The sequence below is a fragment of the Melanotaenia boesemani genome, chromosome 16 (assembly GCF_017639745.1).
Source record: "Melanotaenia boesemani isolate fMelBoe1 chromosome 16, fMelBoe1.pri, whole genome shotgun sequence".
NCBI lineage: Eukaryota > Metazoa > Chordata > Actinopteri > Atheriniformes > Melanotaeniidae > Melanotaenia > Melanotaenia boesemani.
This window is the reverse complement of record NC_055697.1, coordinates 2,806,512-2,824,128: the sequence shown is the minus strand read 5'-3', so window position 1 is coordinate 2,824,128 and position 17,617 is coordinate 2,806,512. Positions and strand designations below refer to the sequence as shown.

The following is a 17,617-nucleotide window of genomic DNA, read 5'->3' as shown; positions in this document are numbered from 1 at the left end:
CCAGCCTTGTGCAAAGCACACAGAGATTCCTCTTCAGTCTCTGGATCTTCTGATGATATTCTACACAGTAGATGGTCGATCTTCATTCTGGGGAACATTTTTCTGAAACTGTTCCAGTTTTAGATCCAGTTTGTCTCAGATTGATGAAGCTCTGTCCATCTTTCCATGTGAGAGACTCTGCCTCTCAGAAATGCTCCTTTTATACCAGTCATGTTACTAACCTGTTGCCAGGTAACCTGGTTAGTTGTCCAATGCTCCTCCAGGTGTTTCTGGTTTGTACCAGGTACTTTTCCAGCCTTTTGTTGCTCCTGTTCCAACGTTTTCCAGACGTGTTGCTGCATCAGATTCACTATCAGCTCATATTTTCCATCACATGGTGAAATGTCTCAGTTTTATCCTCTGACGTGTTCTTATCTTCTACTGGGAATAAAATATGACCTGATGAGGTTTATAAATTATTGAATTCTGGTTTTATTTACATTTTACACAGACTCCCAACTTTTTTTGGAACTGGGGATTATTTACACATTTAAAATTTTAAACTTCATCAATTATCTAAATATCTGTGAAAGTACAGAAACTCAGCTCAGCTACTGTTTTCTGCAGATCAGGACTGTTAGCGGACGTCCAGCGTAATCAGTTCAAGCTCATTCTGAGTTCATGGTTCAGAGAATACTAAAAGCACATGGCACATCTAACAGATACAGGATGTTTTTCCTCCACAATGCAGTTCACAACAATGACTTGACTTCTGAGTGAACCAAATGTTGCGGTATACAGTCCAGATTTACCAGATAATTAACCAGCAGTTTCCTCTGCTTAGTTCTTATTGATGAAGTGCTGATGGGGCTGTATCAAGGAGCCGAGAAACAGGACTCAGGGAGGGAGAACAAGGCACCACATATAGCAGACATGTTGTAGTCTGCTCCTCCTGCTAAAAACCAGACTTAAAGGGAAACTGGGAAGCAAAAATGGACATTTGTGATGAAGCAGTAGAGTGTGTAACAGTGACAAATCTGACTGTGGTGCATTCGTTTTTCTTCAATTCATCCTCCACCGCCATTAACTTCCTCTATACACAAATATTTGGCACCACATTAAATGTGATTTAGATTGGAAAAAACTTCTAATAATAAAAATAAAAAATGACAATATTCTGCAACCCTGCGATTAGGTTCGGCTTGAGGAACTACAAACAAATGCAGGAATATGGGAACTACAGTGCACCACTGATAAATGTGTGCATAAAAAGGTTTAAGCTGCATAATCATCTGCATTTTATTGACCAGAGACAGAAGGGACAGACCTATGTACACCCATGTTTACTCCACACATCCCCACAGCCTACAACTGAGCAGAGTTAAAAAACAAAAAACCCAAGAAGAAATAAACAGCTTTTTAAAAACCTCCTGGTGGTGCTGTAGAACTGTTTTCTCCCAAGCGTCCATGAAAAGGTCCACAGTTCCATCTCATCCAGTCACACACCAGTGTACAGGGACAGGAAGTAGATATACAAAAGCAATATGGGATATATGAGGAGGGGCTTCTTCGTTTTGAATTCATCTCCGACGAGTAGTGAAGCGGCACTGTACGCAGCCCAGAACACTCCGAACAGCTGCAGAGAGAAAGGCCGCATATCAGTACACAGATTTACCCCCAGCGCTGATAATAATCCCACAAATAAAACCCTCCTCTTCTCACGCAGCACGAGCTTTCACTCTTAAACAAACGTAGTTCACTTCTCCAAAACATTCATGGACACGTTAATTTACATATTTTTATTATTTCTTTGTTTCTTAAAAATATATTTGTGTATGTCCTACTTCTTTATTACTTTAAAATGTATTTAAACATGTATGTAAAAAATAACATGTGAGATGGCGGCGTGATGGAAGCATGGCAGTGCGGAGCTCCTCCACCCGCCTGAGCCAAGCTGAGCTGCATGAAGAAGTTACTGAACTTTATCTGTGACGTTGGCTGGACCAACATCTTCATATGAATGTTAAATGGTAACTCTCTTAATTCAGTACTGTTTTATATATCTGATAAAGTATTTTCATTTCGTTTATTCAATTTAAATGTCCGTTTTTCTACTCTGGAAATCTAACCAGGGACAGAGGTTGCAAATGAGTCTCGGCTAGAAACCTGACGGCATGGCTTCGACTTTGCATGATTTTATCAAGCAGTGTTTTATGCATTTGTCCCCGTTTAGATAAGCATGTAAATAAATAAAAGGTCTGGTTCAGGTCAGACGACAATATGTTTGTTTTTCTAATGTAAACCTGAATAACCACGTTATCTCCAATAGAACCGCCAGCATTATTAATATGGTACTTTTTATAATCACCCCTCTAAGATGTAAAAAAACAAAAACAATAATAATTATAATAATAATAAAAACAATAATAATAATAATATATATTTTTTTTTTATTTAACCTTTATTTAACCGGGTAAAAAAATGTTTGAGAACCAGTTCTCATTTGCAAACATGACCTGGCCAAGAGGCCCCAGCAGGAATAAATAACGTACATACATACAAACATAATAATAATAATAATAAAAACAATAATAATAATAATAATAATAATAATAAAAACTGAACAGTAACAGGAGCTTCAGGACTTCTGTCATCTCCCTCTATTATTTAACTAATTATTGATCTACTGTTTTAAACTTTTTCAAAAACAAACGGCCCTCGTGTGGTTTGATGTTCGCTCTTTGACTCACTTTGATTAGTGTAGAAACCACCTCAAATCCTCCAATCACCAGGAGCAGAGGGGCGATGACGATGAGAGGAAGAAGGGAATATCCGATCACTCCAAGAACCTGGCCGTAAGAAACCTGCTCCAAAGAACAGGACGTGGTAAAAAACTTTTCATGCTGGACAAAAAAACGTTAGAAACAACTCAGAGTATCCTGTCGGTGTGTGTGTGTGTGTGTGTGTAGCTACTAGTCAGCAGTACTTACTTCACCACCGAGAACTCGAGCCAGCAGGAAGATAGTTAGCGATCCAAATATCCAGATGGTGATGATCCAAGACACAACCTGCAGATGCAGAACGTGATTTAGCAAGAGAACCGAAGCTGGAAGAGCGAGAAATTCTCAGCTTCGAGTTGTTCCGACAGAACAGAAACACTCCTTTATTAACAATCTATTATCTGATAACAACAAACCAAAAGCTGATAAAACTGAACCAGACTCAGAAGGTGGAAACGAAGTGTTTTACTGAGTCCTGCTCACCCTGAACTGGCCATAGATTGAGATCATGGAAAAGAGGAGCACAACTGCCAGAGGGCCCCAGAAGTCCGGGTTGTCTCGGACTACCTGCCGGTTGTAACCCAGGGACGGCATGGGCATCAGGACACACCGAATCTTGTAATAGATGTCCTTCAGGTCAATGTCCAGCTCCTCCCTGCTCACACAGAAGAGGGTAAGAATGGAGACCGCAGGGAGGCGCAGCAGGTCCTGCTCAGTTTACATACAACTCAACACATCTGGGCACCTCCCTAGTCCCAGCAGGAAAATGGACGAAATGTGCACTCACAGAAGAGGTTTGGTCTCTTCGTTGTCGTCCTCCTCCACCTCCAGCAGCCAGCCGTAACCTCGTTGCCTCAGGAAGGTGGTGGCGTAGGGGTCTCTGCCACCGTCACTGCCCATGTTCAGTTTAACATCTGGGGTGCTGATGGTGCCGCTGAGCTCTGTGGAAAACACGGCGCTTCTGTCAGGGTGGGCTTTGATCAGACACACAAACACAAATCAACTCAAATAAATCTTGTCTCTATTCCGTGTTTGCCGTGTTACACATGAGAAACGTAACGCTGCACAGAAAATGATCATCACTGATCAGAAAGCAACTCTAGCAGCAGAAATCACCCTCTGTGTATCAGAACAGGACTCCCTTAGCAGCACAAATAGTGCATCAAGTTACATCATTTACATAAAACTACTAAGATTCAGAGATTCCTCGAGAAATACTTAAAATGAAATGGATAGCTATTACGTTCCTTATGGGGCCAGATGTGGTGGGTACACCAGGCTGTTTTTAGTTTAATCAGCATTCATTTATTTTTTCATTTCTCCAAACAGAAAAAAAGGAGAGAGAGAGAGAGAGAGAGAGGGAGAGAGAGAGATCAAAATCTACCCACTTAAAATGGGTTCAAATTAAATGATTTCCTAAAGTCAGTATTTAAAATCCAGTTAGCATGTAAGAGCCAGTGTGTCCATTGTATCAGAAAGAAAAAGAATAGAATAATAACAGAATTACTCTTGTATACAGGTAAAAACATGCTGTAAACTGAAGCCGTGTCTGGTATTAAATCATTACAGTATATCCAGTTAACACGGATCAGTCCAGATGGAGTTTTAGGAGGGGCTCAACCGTTTCAGTGTTTACAAGTCTTAGTCATACTTCATCAAAGACAATCCACATATGTGCGCTACCAAAGCTGAAGGAAAATCAGCTCTTCTTGAATAAAAATCTGCTTATAAGGACCTGCTAACATAAAGGAGCCACAGCTTCTCACCGTTGTTTTCCTGCTACGTCTTTTCCAGCCACGTATCAGTACCTAGCCTAGCCTAGCTAAAAGGTAGCTTCCTTATTCAGTGAAGGAAATATGCTAACTAGCCTTTTAACAAGGAAGCGCTGCTAACGTCCTTTTCCTGATCATTACACATCTGTCGCCTCGGCGTATCCAAACCTAAATCAACACTCAAAACAGTAAACAGTTAGTGGTTAATTCTTTTAGGGCCTACTAGCTGCTAGCGTTAGCATACCTTCAGCTTCTGAGGAGGAGACGAAGGTAAAATCTCCGTTGGTCGGAGATAACTGCATAGTTGCCTTTTTCAATCACGCGCCTCACGTCCAGAGGAATGACATTTATATGAACTGCCAGAAAGTGTACCAGGGCACGGTAATGAGGTTGTCATTGGCCCCCAGCTCCTCTGGGAAGTTTAACTATCGCATTTTTGTTTTCGTTCCGTCACCGCTGCGGTGGAGACAAGAGCGGAAGTAAAGACGAAGCCGGGGACGAGACACGTCCTCGGATGCGTTCAAGTACCGCCATAATGCTGGGACATCTGGAGACACTGCCTGGAAACCCTCCAAGGTCGCTATCATTTTCCTAATGCCTAATGCAGGGGGTTTAAACGTTTTTCAGGGCAAGCACCACTTATCAGATGCAGAGATGGAGCCTCTGTTAGCTTGTTTGTCTTGTCTCAGTGAAAGTGTCAGTAACATCTGCAGGTCTGGTCATCCAGATGTTGTCACTGTGCAGCAGCTATGTGCACTTTAGTAGAAGTAAAATCTTCCTGACAGACGTGTGTAACTCCAGCACACATTACAAATCTCTTCCACATGAACGCTGTCAAGCCTCAGAGTGGTATCGCTGTGTCTTCTTCTCCCTCAGCAACACAGAGATGAGAGAAGAGACACATCATGTCTCATGACTCAGTCATGACATGTGACAGTTCAGAACTCAGGTCTTTGGCAACAAGTGATTCCCTGTGTAGCATGCAATGTGTCCGGATCACTTACAGAGTCGCATCCCATTCAAGCAAAATGAGTCCACTTTTAAAGCAGACACTTTGAAGGTAAATCCAAACTTCAGATTATTATCTGGATGTTTTCTGTCTGCTCTTACTTACCCTTACCAGCTGCTGCATGAGCAGCAGGAGCCGCCGCACCACTTACATTTTCACCAGTGGTTTCTCAGGTGGAGCATATCTCTCTTTCTGTCCGTCAACTTTTTGATCAGTAACAAAACTTTCTATTTTGGCTCATAAGAAGCTTCATACCAAGGATGCCCAAGTCCAGTCCTCAAGATCTACTATCCTGAAACTTTTAGATGCAACCCTTCTCTAATGCACCGGAATCAAATGGCTCAATTCCCTGATCCACATCACATTCAGCTCTGCAGACGCCTGGTAACGAGCCATTTATTTGATTCAGGTGTGTTGGGGAAGGGTTGCATCTAAAAGCTGCAGGATAGTAGATCTTGAGGACTGGACTTGGGCACCCCTGGTCCATACAGCTGTCATTATAATGCAGTAACCTCAGAAGCTGGCTGTTGAGGATCAGAGCTGAATATCTGGATCTAATTGCTACAGATTCCTGAGTGAAGTAAATGATGCAGTTTCATTAATTTGTCTTATTTTATTTTATCAAGTATCTTCTTTTAAAATAATATTGTAGTGTGCATCTTTGCGTCTTGGATCAGCCAGTGACTGGATAGACTCTAAATCCTGACTGTCACAGCAGTAAAATGCAGCCTTTTTGTGTGCAGAAGGGAGGGACAGGTAAAGTCAAAGTTGCTGTAAATGAACTTGTTCCCAGCTTGAGATAGCTGCTATATGTTGGTAGATGTGCTCATTTCTGACTGAAAGATAGCATCTTCCTCCATTTATCCATTCACTACAATATGCTGGATTCAGATTAATGTGTATTTAAAGTTGTGGGGAAACATGGGGAAGATATATAAAATATTGCGTAATAAACCAAAAATTTTGGGACCACCTGGAGTACGTCCATGGACCCTGTGTTGAAAACTTGTGGGCAAATGGATTATACTCAGTTTAAATAAATGTAGTTGTTATCGTTTGTTAATTACTCTTTTAAAAGTAACATCTTATTTACCTGTTCAATCTGTGTGTTTTTGACTCTTAAATATTATTCATCGCAGATTATGTGTCTTTGTTTTGCTTGTACATATGTTTAATAAAGTTATTTGTTCAAACAAACAAACAAACAAACAAATAAAATAAATAAATAAATAAATAAATGGAGGGATGAATTATTAAGTTTTCAAGATTTCTGCATAAAATTAGATTTTTATGGTCCAATTCAAGAATGTAACAAGGTGATGAAAGTTACCCCAATGGCTTAAAAAAACAGTGATTTAACAGATTATGGTGCACTCTGAACCAGAACTGTGGTCATTTCTCATGTAAACTGTCCACTTAAACAGTTTGCTGTTCAATAACAAATCAGTCTAAAGAATTCTAACATCTTATTATCCTTATCAGCTGAAAATGAAACATATTCTTTGGGATAACAGTGAAAACAAGGCTCTGAAAATAAAGAAAATTATACATGTTCTATATAAATGAGAGACTGCAGCATCACGTTGTCAGGCGCTGGGACATGCTGGAACATAAGCTGTATTCTAGATGGTTTCGGCCTTGCATAGTCACTTTAACACCGTAAAGGGGATGCGTTTTAGAGCAACAAAATTTGTTGTTGTGGGTCTTACATGAAAATGAGGCTGCTTGCAGGGATGAAGTAAAACAACCTGTCCTCAAAGATAAAAAGACAAAGAAGCTCATCATGAACTTCAGGTGAAGCAGGATGTGCACCTGCCACGCAGTACTGGAGACCAGGAGGTGGAGCAGGTGACCAGATGTAAGCCTCCAGACCAGTAAAGACTGGATTTACTCAGTGCACAGAAAAAAACACATCTGCCAGTTTACTGAAGACTTTTCTGCTCAGCCTTCTGACCTGGAAACAGTTCAGAGGCACAGTTTCCAGACCACGTCAGAGTTTGCTTATGGGCCTGGTGGACGTGTGGAGGACACCTCGATTACTTTGCTACATATTTTACACGCCCACTTGGAAGGATGGAGAACTCATGCTAGACCGGTGTTTGTAGACTGAAGATAAAATAAGAAAAGCTAGATAAGATTTTACTGACCCCAAAACTGGGGAACGTATGTGCCAGAACAGCAAAACAGGACAGTGCAGGAAAAAAGAGGATATGTCATACAAACACCAAGAAAAAACAAGAAACATAAGAACAGTAGGATTGATGACTATTTACATATTTTACAGCAAAGTTATAATAAGACATTTTTTTTGTAGAGCGTGAAAAGTGGTGGGAAGTGACGGGCTGACAGGAGCAGAATGTGGGTGTTACTCTGAGCTTTTCCTCATCAGCCACATATTTTAACAGCGGAGCTAAAACTAGATTTTTATGTTGTTGGCTCTTGGCTGGATTCTGGACTTTTTAACTGAAGATACCTAGTGGGTGAGAGTTAATGCTACCCTCTAAAAATAGCTGCACTCTTCCACTGGTTCTCCCCAAGGATGTTGTCTCTCTCACTCTGTGTTCTTTATACTGATGGAAAACACTTAAACACTGTCCTAAAATCTGCTGGTTATTGTGAAGGGGATGAACAGCACCACAGGCCCTCATGTGATGACTTTTCTTGATGTGATGAGTCTTTCCTTCAGCTCAATGTAAGTGGAAGGACATGATCATTAGTTTCAGGAGGTCCACTCCAAGTCCTGTTTTGACCAGCATTAAAGGTGGTGACATTGAGTTTAAATATCTGGGGCTAATGATTGACGAGTGATAATTATGAGTGAGCTTATGACCTTGATTGGATGAAGATGCCTGTTGTCTTGATGGAAAGACTTTATGCTTTAAAATGATTAATAGTAAGTTTTCATACTCTAGTAGTCATTTAAGGTTAAATGTGATTGCTAACATGAGCTGTTGGTACGTTGTTCATTTAGTTTATTGGTGTTACATACTTGATCTTTTTTCGTGAAATTATTGTATCTTTTTTTCTTCTTTATATTTATTATATTTGAATCACAATTTATGTGATTGTGTCTATGTTGTTGTTTTGTAATCCTGTCTACAAGCTTATTTCCCTATATGGAACAATAAAGACACTTTTTATTTATTTATTTATTTATCACCAAAACACAGCTACAGGTTATATGTCACAGCAAAGCATGCTGAATGATCAGTGATTAAACTCATCCTTTTTGTCATGTCTGTACATTGCCACCCTCTGGAAGGTGCAAGAAGTGCTGAGATGCCACATGAGGCTGAGGAACAACTTTTCCTCCTCAGCTGTCCAACAACCTAACTCTCAGTCCCCTGTATCCACCGCCCCCACCGCCCCCACCTCCACCATCTTAATAGCCTTTGCTGCTTTTATGTCAGCAGCTGTGAGAGAACTGAAATGCACTTTAAATATATTTATGGACTTTACTGATAGTTTTTATTTAATCTTAGTACCAAAATCAATTTTTATGAGTGTGTAAGAGGGTGTACACCAGGCGGGGGTGATGAAAGCATTTGTTTGGGAACAATAAAGACTTGAAAAAAAATCTATTCTATTCTATTCTCCATAGTTGTTAAATAGTGCAAGGACTATTAGTGTCTCCATGTCTGGCAAAAACAATCTGTTATATGAAATCCTGTTAAAGTTATCAGCAGTTAATAAAAGCTCAGTCCATAACCTGTTCCTTTCTTTTACTTTATAAGTCAGCCTGACATAAATGTATATAAAAATAGATCAGTAAAATAACATAATAACTGGTTTAGTGTGTAAGTCCACTACCGCTATCAAAACTAATGATTTACTTAATCTAAATTTCTGAATAAATAAGTGGAAAGCACAGCGAAACGTGACGGCGGTTAGCAAACAGTTCACGTAGCTTTAGCGCCACCAATCGGTGTGGAGGACAAAGTGACGTGTGTTCCGTTAACCGCGCCTTCCACGGCCATCTGGCCAATAACAGCAGCTCTTACTGAAACACCTCTTTTGCCGCTAAAACCAAATACCTTTTAGTTTTCAGCTGTGAGGTTGAGTTGATGCTAGCAACGGAAAGGTAAATTTGAATAATTAACACGTGAGTAATTATAAACTGTGGGTTTTGCATGTTGCCTTCATCGGACCAGCTGTACACGGATGTCGGTTGTCACCATCGTTTGTTGTGAGAGGGAGGAAACCGTCTACTTACTTTTGTTGCTGACCTAAAAACTAATAAGGTAATTGCGTTAAGTCTGTTTCAGTTATTGGCTACATTAAACAGACATATAACCGTTTTAATGTTGCGTGAGACCTTCTCGGCGTATTTGTCCGTGTCAAGGAGCTTTATTGAAAACGTCTAAATACATTGGATCAAACCTGAATAAGTCTTGCATTATTTGGTAATATGTTCTAATAAATATCGGACGTTTCGGGGTACAATCGGCGCATAAAGGTATCCCAGATAGTTCTTCTTTTCACTGAAGTTTCAAGTTAAATTGCGTTTAGCTGTGCATAATGCTGGTTAGCCCTCCATAGAGACAGTTACAGCATCGGGTTGATGTCCAGTAGAAACCATATGCGTTGGATTTGTTCTGTTAAAAAAATGTGACTTTTAATTTCTGACTAATTTCTGCTGAGGATATATTTCTCTTAAACGATATAAGTTGGTGTAATTAACTTAAACATCCGGATTTAAAGACCAATCAAAAGTTTGGAAACAGTTCCCCATTAACTCTAATTAACGGGAAGACATGAGGAACTATTTATATACAGATTTTACCCCAAAAGGTGAAATATTTTTAGGACAGCACAGGTTACAAAACGTACTTAAGTTTGGTAATATGTGAGTCATTTTTAAATGTAAACCCATTTTGGCTTGCTAAGGCCACATATCCTTAGACTTAGATTAGACTTAACTTTATTAAGACCTTGGGATGACTCCCCGGGAAATTCAAAATTCTATTGAAATTTCTATTATTAGATGCCACTGTCTTCCACCCTCAGTCCTCCCGGCTGTTGAACCTCATTCCTGCACCAAACGGATCCTGACATGTAAAGCTATATCTGATTATTTTTCAGGTTCATAATTGGCGTGGCAAAGCCGAGCAGCTGAAAATGGGAATATCTGGACTGTTGCAGTTCATCAAAGATGCAGCAGAGCCTATCAACGTGAAAAAATACAAAGGCCAGACAGTGGCTGTGGACACTTACTGCTGGCTGCACAAAGGAGCTTTTTCCTGTGCTGAGAAGCTCGCTAAAGGGGAGCCAACTGACCAGTAAGCAGCTCTGTGGTCTTGCTGCTGTTTTCGTACTTACTGATTCAGTCCACAGTGAGTTGTTCTGTCTGAAACCTGACGGGCTGCGTAATGTGTTCTAGGTATGTGTGGTACTGCATGAAGTTTGTGGACATGCTTTTGAACTTCAGTGTCAAACCAGTTCTGGTGTTTGATGGACGCAATCTGCCCTCCAAACAAGAGGTGGAAACGGCTCGCAGAGAGTGAGTATTTACTTGGATAAACAACATTTATGATGTTTCTAATCTAAGGTGCAAATCGTTTTTAAAGTAGACTACACAGAAACGTGTTCAGTATCTGTAGGATTATTTTTAACAGGTTTGCTAGTTTAGTGTAAACGTCTGAAAGTTTGTAAGAACGCAACGACATGCAGGACATTTACCTGAACGCTGGCATTTATTAAGCTACAGGCTCAAGATGCATTCTGGGATTTTTTATTTTGTTTTTGTAACTACCAGTGTTTTCAAACCCTCCTTAGACTTACGCCAAAGACTGGAACAAACATTTTCTCTGTTTTTGGACACAAAATATTTAATCTGCCATGTAATAAACAAACGATAATATCATTCACATATAATAAGCTCCTCAGACACCAGACCACCACAGAAGCATTGTACAATAAAACTGATCCACGTTATCACCCTGAAGATCACGGATGTGCCAAACACAAGCAGCATGTGTTTCTCTGTCTTGGTTATGAAGACACTCAGACAATGTCTTGTTTTACTGAACACAGTCAGCAGAGCACACAGACGTGTAGACGTCACATCAGCAGCACATCCAAACACATCCAGAGCTCTGTTGTTCTTGTCAGGGAAGCAGAGCTGAACCCGTGACTGAGGTTTCTCTCTGCCGCCGTCACACCCGTCTGTCCTCATATGTGTGCAGGCTGCCGTTAGAAACTCCTACAGAGACCTCCATCTCTGCTTCTGTTTCATTCTGACGCACTTTTCAGACGCAGAGAAGCAAATCTTCAAAAAGGCCGACGGCTGCTGCGCGAAGGCAAACTGTCTGAGGCCAGAGACTGTTTCACCCGCTGCGTCAACATCACTCCGGCCATGGCGCACAACCTCATCAAGGTGAGGACGTCTCGTACTGCCTGCAGCAAACTGTATAAACTGTCAAATGCTTCTTTGTTCCAGGTCTTTATTTCATTTAACTTGATTTAATTAAAATTAATTTGAATCTTTTTCAAATTCTTGTTTATTTTAGTTAATTTTGAGATTTTTATTTAAATTAAATCTGTATTTAATTTGATCATATTTCATGCCATTTAATTAATGTTTTTTCTTATTTGTTTCAATGTATTTTTATTTTATTTTTCGCTACCATTTTAAGGTACATCCCCTTTAGGCTACATACCATGCTGGATAATGTCTGAAAAACTGATGAAAGCTTTGTACACGTTCTTATTACAACCATCCTTTTTGCTTTAATTAAACTTCTAAAAGTTGGAGTTACAAGCAGCCATGTTGGCATGAAATGTTTTCTTATTGTGTGTTTTCTTGAACCAGGCTGCCAGGTCGAGGGGGGTGGACTGTGTGGTTGCTCCGTATGAAGCTGATGCTCAGTTGGCGTACCTCACCAGATCTGGTTTGGCTCAGGCGGTCATCACAGAGGACTCGGACCTGCTGGCATATGGCTGTAAAACGGTATCTAGATCTTAGGAAGTTCAGCAGACAGTAACTCACGTTTGGGGTGACGTGGATGCAGGACTGTGGTCAATTAGTTTAGTCTTCTCAGGGAACAAGGAAGAGCTGCCAGAAATCTGCAGGGCTGCTGTGGAAGAAAAATTATCATAAGAAAATCATAAAAATGGTTCGGTACATTTAGACATTTGTTTCAGTTTTTATCAAACAAAAGCTAAATAAAACGTGAGGAACCACAGCGCAGAATAAGAGGAAAAGTCTCATTTTAAAGCTCCTGTTACCTCTTCAGTATCAACAAACTTTTCTCTCATAATTTTTGTAGGTTATTCTCAAGATGGACAAGCAGGGCAACGGCCTGGAGATAGACCAGAGTAATCTGGGCCGCTGCCGCTCCCTGGGAAACGTCTTTACCGAGGAGAAGTTCCGCTACATGTGCATCCTTGCTGGCTGTGATTATCTGGCCTCCCTTCATGGCATCGGCCTTGGAAAGGCCTGCAAGCTGCTCCGGCTGGCCAAAGACCCCGACATCCTCAAGGTGAGGGCAAGGTTGTTGGTTAGGTAACACTAAAACTCAGTGTGTGTCCCTGCAACCCAAATAGATAAATATAAATTCAAACACAGCAAATCCTGTCAGTTCATTTCTCTCGGCTGCACCGTTTACAGCATTTTACTGGAACTCGTACCGTTGTCCGCCGGCAGATTGCTTATTGTGAACTCTCCTCTCCTCATCAGGTGATCAGAAAGATGGGTCAGTACCTGAAAATGAATCTGGTTGTCCCTGAGCAGTACCTTGAGGGGTTTGTCAAAGCCAATAACACCTTCCTGTACCAGCTGGTGTTTGACCCCATCCGGAGGAAGATTGTACCCCTCAACCCGTACCCAGAGCACGTGGACCCGGCCGCTCTCGGCTACGCTGGGATGTATCCTCCGTCCTGAAACAAGGCTGATGTAGCCTCACTGTTGGTCAGCTTTGATTCCTCCCTGGTCCTCACACAGTATTCTGCCCTTAATAGTAATGAATTCAGAAATCTAGGAGATGACAAAGGCTTGGAGATGGCCTTGGGGAACCTGGACATCCATACCATGGAGAAGATAGACGACTTTAATCCAGACAAAGTCAATCCACAGGTATCAGATTACAGGCAGTCAAAGGTGGCGTGCTGTTCAAAGTGAAGTAAATTTTTAAGAACATCTTTGTAAAAATATCATTTCAGCTGCGTAAACCCCGCAGTCAAAGCTGGAAGAACGCACCGGCCTGCACCGGGACCAGTATCTGGACCAGGGGCTTCAAACAAGCTGCTGCTGGCCCTCCACAGCCTGCTGCTTCTCCAGACCGGCCTCCATCCACCAGGGGGAAGGAGAGAGTCGTCGGCCTGAACGGCCTCAGGCTTCCCTGCAGAGAGCTTCAAGTGAAGCGGCCGAGAGATGGTGAGACTCAAGCTGGTGGAGTAAAGACGTCGTTCCCTCTCCACCGTCACAATACTCTTCATCATTTCCTGGTAGTTTGAACAATGTGCAGATTATTGCGCTCCGTTCTCATCTTGCACGCCTTCCAGACACTGTTAGCAATAAGATTCAAGACTTTTACTGGTAGTTAACCCTTTAGGTGCCAGAGTTTTTCAAAGAAAAGGTTAAGTTTTTATATCAAGAATTCAAAAGGCTGTAACTTAGAAGTGGTTAGAGATGAAAGTGTAAAAGCAGAGTTTATGATGGGACTCAGTCAACAGTGAGAGTTGTGTTTTTCTCTTTCTGTCAAACCCAATTTTCCTCAAACTTTGAGCAGAAAAAACCCAAGAACATGCACGCATATCCGCCCGACGGGCACTACTTAAAACCAGCGAAGCTCCCCAGACAGGTAGCTTCTTCAACAACATTAGATCAGTTTCTCAGAGTTAATTTATTTGCTTTTATTTAATTTAAATTTTATTTTAATTTAAATTGATGGTAGTTTTAGAACTTTTGTAGTCCCAATTATTTCTTTTTTTCTGTTTAACCACTCGACGTTTTATTTTGACATTATTTTGACATTAAAACAAAATAAATACATGGAAAAAAAGACTTATAAAGTAAAATACAGTTAAATATTAAATTAATTAATAACAATGAACAAAGATAATTTTAAGTAAATAATATAAAAATAAATGTATAATTTGGAGTGAATAAAAGAAAATAAATGAATTAAATTAATTAGCCAGAAGTGTTTGTTGCAAATTTGTGACAAGGGTTTCAATTTTAATCAATTTTAAGATGAAACCTGAAACCACGAGTCCAACTTCAGAGTAGAAGGAAGTTCAAGTAAAAATCAGTCTGTGTTGCAACAAATGAAATTCGGTATATTTTTTATTGAATGTTTATTGTCGTGGACGTTGGAAAGATCCAAATCCAAGAAAAAATAAGAAAATAAAAAGTCAGAATGAAGTCGCACTGAAACGGCGTCCAGCTCCCGGAAGCTTCCGTCTGATCTGCCGTGTGTTTGGTCTGCAGACTCCTGCGTATCTGATGAGGACGTGCTGCAGCAGTACTCCAGATCCAGCCCGAAGCGATCCAAATCAGAACAGCAGCCAGACGAGCCGCCGTTAGCCGGCCAGCTACCGAGACGCAATCGTTTTGCCACGTTGCTGCAGAGGAGGAACCAGGAGCCAGAGGAGGACGGCCAGGTCACCTGCAGCAGGTAACGTCGCAGCTTATCAGACTATCTCTGCTTAATCTCCAGACACATGACTACACATGCCGTTTCATCAAGCTAAGTGCATATTTGTCCCTGCTCCTCCTACGCACAGTTTGAATTTTTATTAGAAAATGATGTCGTTTTTCTGGCTGTTGGACCGAAGCAGACAGTAGTCTTCATGTTCTGGAGTAAAGCAGATGAGCATCAGGGTGGAAATCCTACGTTTTATCATCTGGTTCTTGTCCTAATACACTTATGATCTGAGACGATGTCACAGCTGATTGTACCGTATTCTGTATTGTGTCCAGGTTCGCCGTCTCCTGTCGTCATGCATCTGTAGCGTCGGGGTGTCTTCGTGTCCTGATGTGCTTTTGTTTTTGCCTGCTTGCAGGTTCTTCAGCAGTTCCAGTTCAGCAGCTAGTCTAAAAACGAAGTCCACTCAGGAAACAGATTCTACATCTGTGTACGCCCCCCAGGATAAAACCCCACCCAGCACCCAGACCCAGGACAGCGATGGCCCTGACGTCCCATCTGTGGACACCCCCAGCTCACCATCACCTAACCAAACGTCTCCCACTTCAGCCAGTCAGGGCCTCCGGCTGTTCCAGTGGTCCGGCTGCTCCTCCTCAACAGAATCAAGAACACCAGCATCCTCCTCGGGCCTGGCCGCCCTGCAGCAGTTTCACTACGAGAAGGAAAGTTTTTCTTCCTCTCAGAAGACTCGGGGACTGTTTGGAAACTCGTCTTCCTCACCTTCATCCTTCATCAACAGACAATCAGAGGACAAGCACGACCTTCCCGACTCTCCCCCCTCCCAGGACAGTGCTTACTTCTCTCAGTCCCAGCCTCACCTCAAAGGGGAAACCCCCACCTCCAGCTCCCCCTCCTCCCCCTTTCAGGAGGATGCAGCATCGGTACGTTCACAGAAAACTCCGCTTCCATTTCAAATGTCAAATGCCTTGTGGTTTAGTCGTCGTCGTCATCCTCATTCACCACCATCACCAGACATTAGTATCTCACGAGTGGGTGTACAGAAAAGTCTGCTTGTGGTCTGACATGTTCATGTTTCTTCCTCAGGAAATCAACTCAAGTAATGATTTAGAGGCAGAATTGAACACTTCCACCCACTCAGCAGACACAGAGAGGAAACCTGGCACGAAGAGGTCAAAGGTCAGCTCATCCCTACGTGGCATCAAATCACATTTTTTATTTAAAAGCGAATTTAATTTTTCATTTAAGGTAGAAAAGGCAAAAGTACCAGGAAGACAGGAGGAGGCTGTCTCTGCTGCCTTCATGCGTGTCATTAGTTTGGCTTTTATTGATCCTGCACAGTGCAGCATGTGAACTTTTAACCCTTAAACCTCCAGATCTCTCCGAGGTCTACCTCCTCCACCACCAGGAACAGTTGTAGTGTAGCTCTGTGGGGTAAACGGTGATGGATAGCTACCGTTTAGGTGATCTACGGACGTTTCCAGGCATTTCTATCTCGTCCGTTTTTTTTTTTTGTTTTTTTTTTTTCTTTTTTCCCCGTTCCTGATTTATTTTCATGCAAGTTTGTCACACAAAAAGGTTTCAAATCATAAAACAAATTTAAATATTAGTCCAAAATAACACAAGTAAACACAAAATGCAGTTTTTAAATGAACGTTTTTATTATTAAGGGAGAAAAAATCCAAATCTGCATGGCCCTGTGTGAGAAAGTGATTGCTGGTTAAACACAACTGGTTTATCACACCTGAGTTCAGTTTCTCTAGTCACACCCAGACCTGATTACTGCCACACCAGTTCTCAGTCAAGAAATTACTTAAATAGGACCTGCCTGACAAAGTAAAGCAGACCAAAAGATCCTCAAAAGCCAGACATCATGCCGAGCTCCAAAGAAATTCAGCAACAAATGAGAAAGAAAGTAATTGAGATCCTTCAGTCTGGAAAAGGTTATAAAGCTGTTTCTAAAGCGTTGGGACTCCAGCGACCTACACTGAAATCCGTTATCCACAAATGGTGAAAACATGGAGCAGTGGTGAACCTGCCCAGAAGTGGCCGGCCAACCAAAACTATCCCAAGAGAGCAGCGACGACTCATCCAAGAGGTCACAAAAGACCCCACAACATCCAAAAAGCTGCAGGCCTCACTGCCTCAGTTAAGGTCAGTGTTCATGACCCCACCATGAGAAAGAGACTGGACAAAAACGGCCTGCAGGGTTCCAAGACGAAAACCACTGCTGAGCAACATTAAGGCTCGTCTCAGTTTAGCCAGAAAACATCTGAATGATCCCAGAGACTTCTGGGAAAATACTTTGTTTTGACTTTGGAGTGGCCTAGTCAAAGTCCTGACCTGAATCCTGTTGTGATGCTGTAGCATGACCTTAAAAAGGCTGAATTATTGCAGAGATGAGTGGGTCAAAATTCCTCCACAGCACCATGAAAGACTCATTGCAAGTTGTCACAAACGCTTGTTTACAGC

General features: G+C 41.6%; 2 protein-coding genes across 2 annotated transcripts in view; one reads left to right on the top strand and one right to left on the bottom strand.

Moving 5' to 3' along the window:
- Positions 1 to 507: 507 nt before the first annotated feature.
- yipf4 (Yip1 domain family, member 4) lies at positions 508 to 5,011 on the bottom strand. Its single transcript, XM_042010823.1, has 6 exons — positions 4,776 to 5,011; positions 3,547 to 3,700; positions 3,243 to 3,414; positions 2,970 to 3,047; positions 2,730 to 2,843; positions 508 to 1,615 (listed from the first exon to the last, which is right to left on the bottom strand). Exons 1-6 carry the CDS (start codon positions 4,831 to 4,833, stop codon positions 1,478 to 1,480), a joined length of 714 nt encoding a protein of 237 aa, XP_041866757.1. The 5' UTR covers positions 4,834 to 5,011; the 3' UTR covers positions 508 to 1,477.
- A 4,536-nt stretch (positions 5,012 to 9,547) lies between these two features.
- exo1 (exonuclease 1) overlaps positions 9,548 to 17,617 on the top strand; it is a 9,938-nt gene continuing 1,868 nt past the window's right edge. Inside the window, exons 1-12 of the mRNA XM_042009591.1 lie at positions 9,548 to 9,781; positions 10,623 to 10,819; positions 10,921 to 11,040; positions 11,793 to 11,916; positions 12,352 to 12,489; positions 12,809 to 13,021; positions 13,219 to 13,406; positions 13,512 to 13,614; positions 13,701 to 13,914; positions 14,971 to 15,157; positions 15,546 to 16,068; positions 16,232 to 16,324. Coding sequence (XP_041865525.1) covers positions 10,659 to 10,819; positions 10,921 to 11,040; positions 11,793 to 11,916; positions 12,352 to 12,489; positions 12,809 to 13,021; positions 13,219 to 13,406; positions 13,512 to 13,614; positions 13,701 to 13,914; positions 14,971 to 15,157; positions 15,546 to 16,068; positions 16,232 to 16,324 — 2,064 coding nt within the window. The 5' untranslated portion in view covers positions 9,548 to 9,781; positions 10,623 to 10,658. The remainder of the gene's footprint in view (positions 9,782 to 10,622; positions 10,820 to 10,920; positions 11,041 to 11,792; positions 11,917 to 12,351; positions 12,490 to 12,808; positions 13,022 to 13,218; positions 13,407 to 13,511; positions 13,615 to 13,700; positions 13,915 to 14,970; positions 15,158 to 15,545; positions 16,069 to 16,231; positions 16,325 to 17,617) is intronic.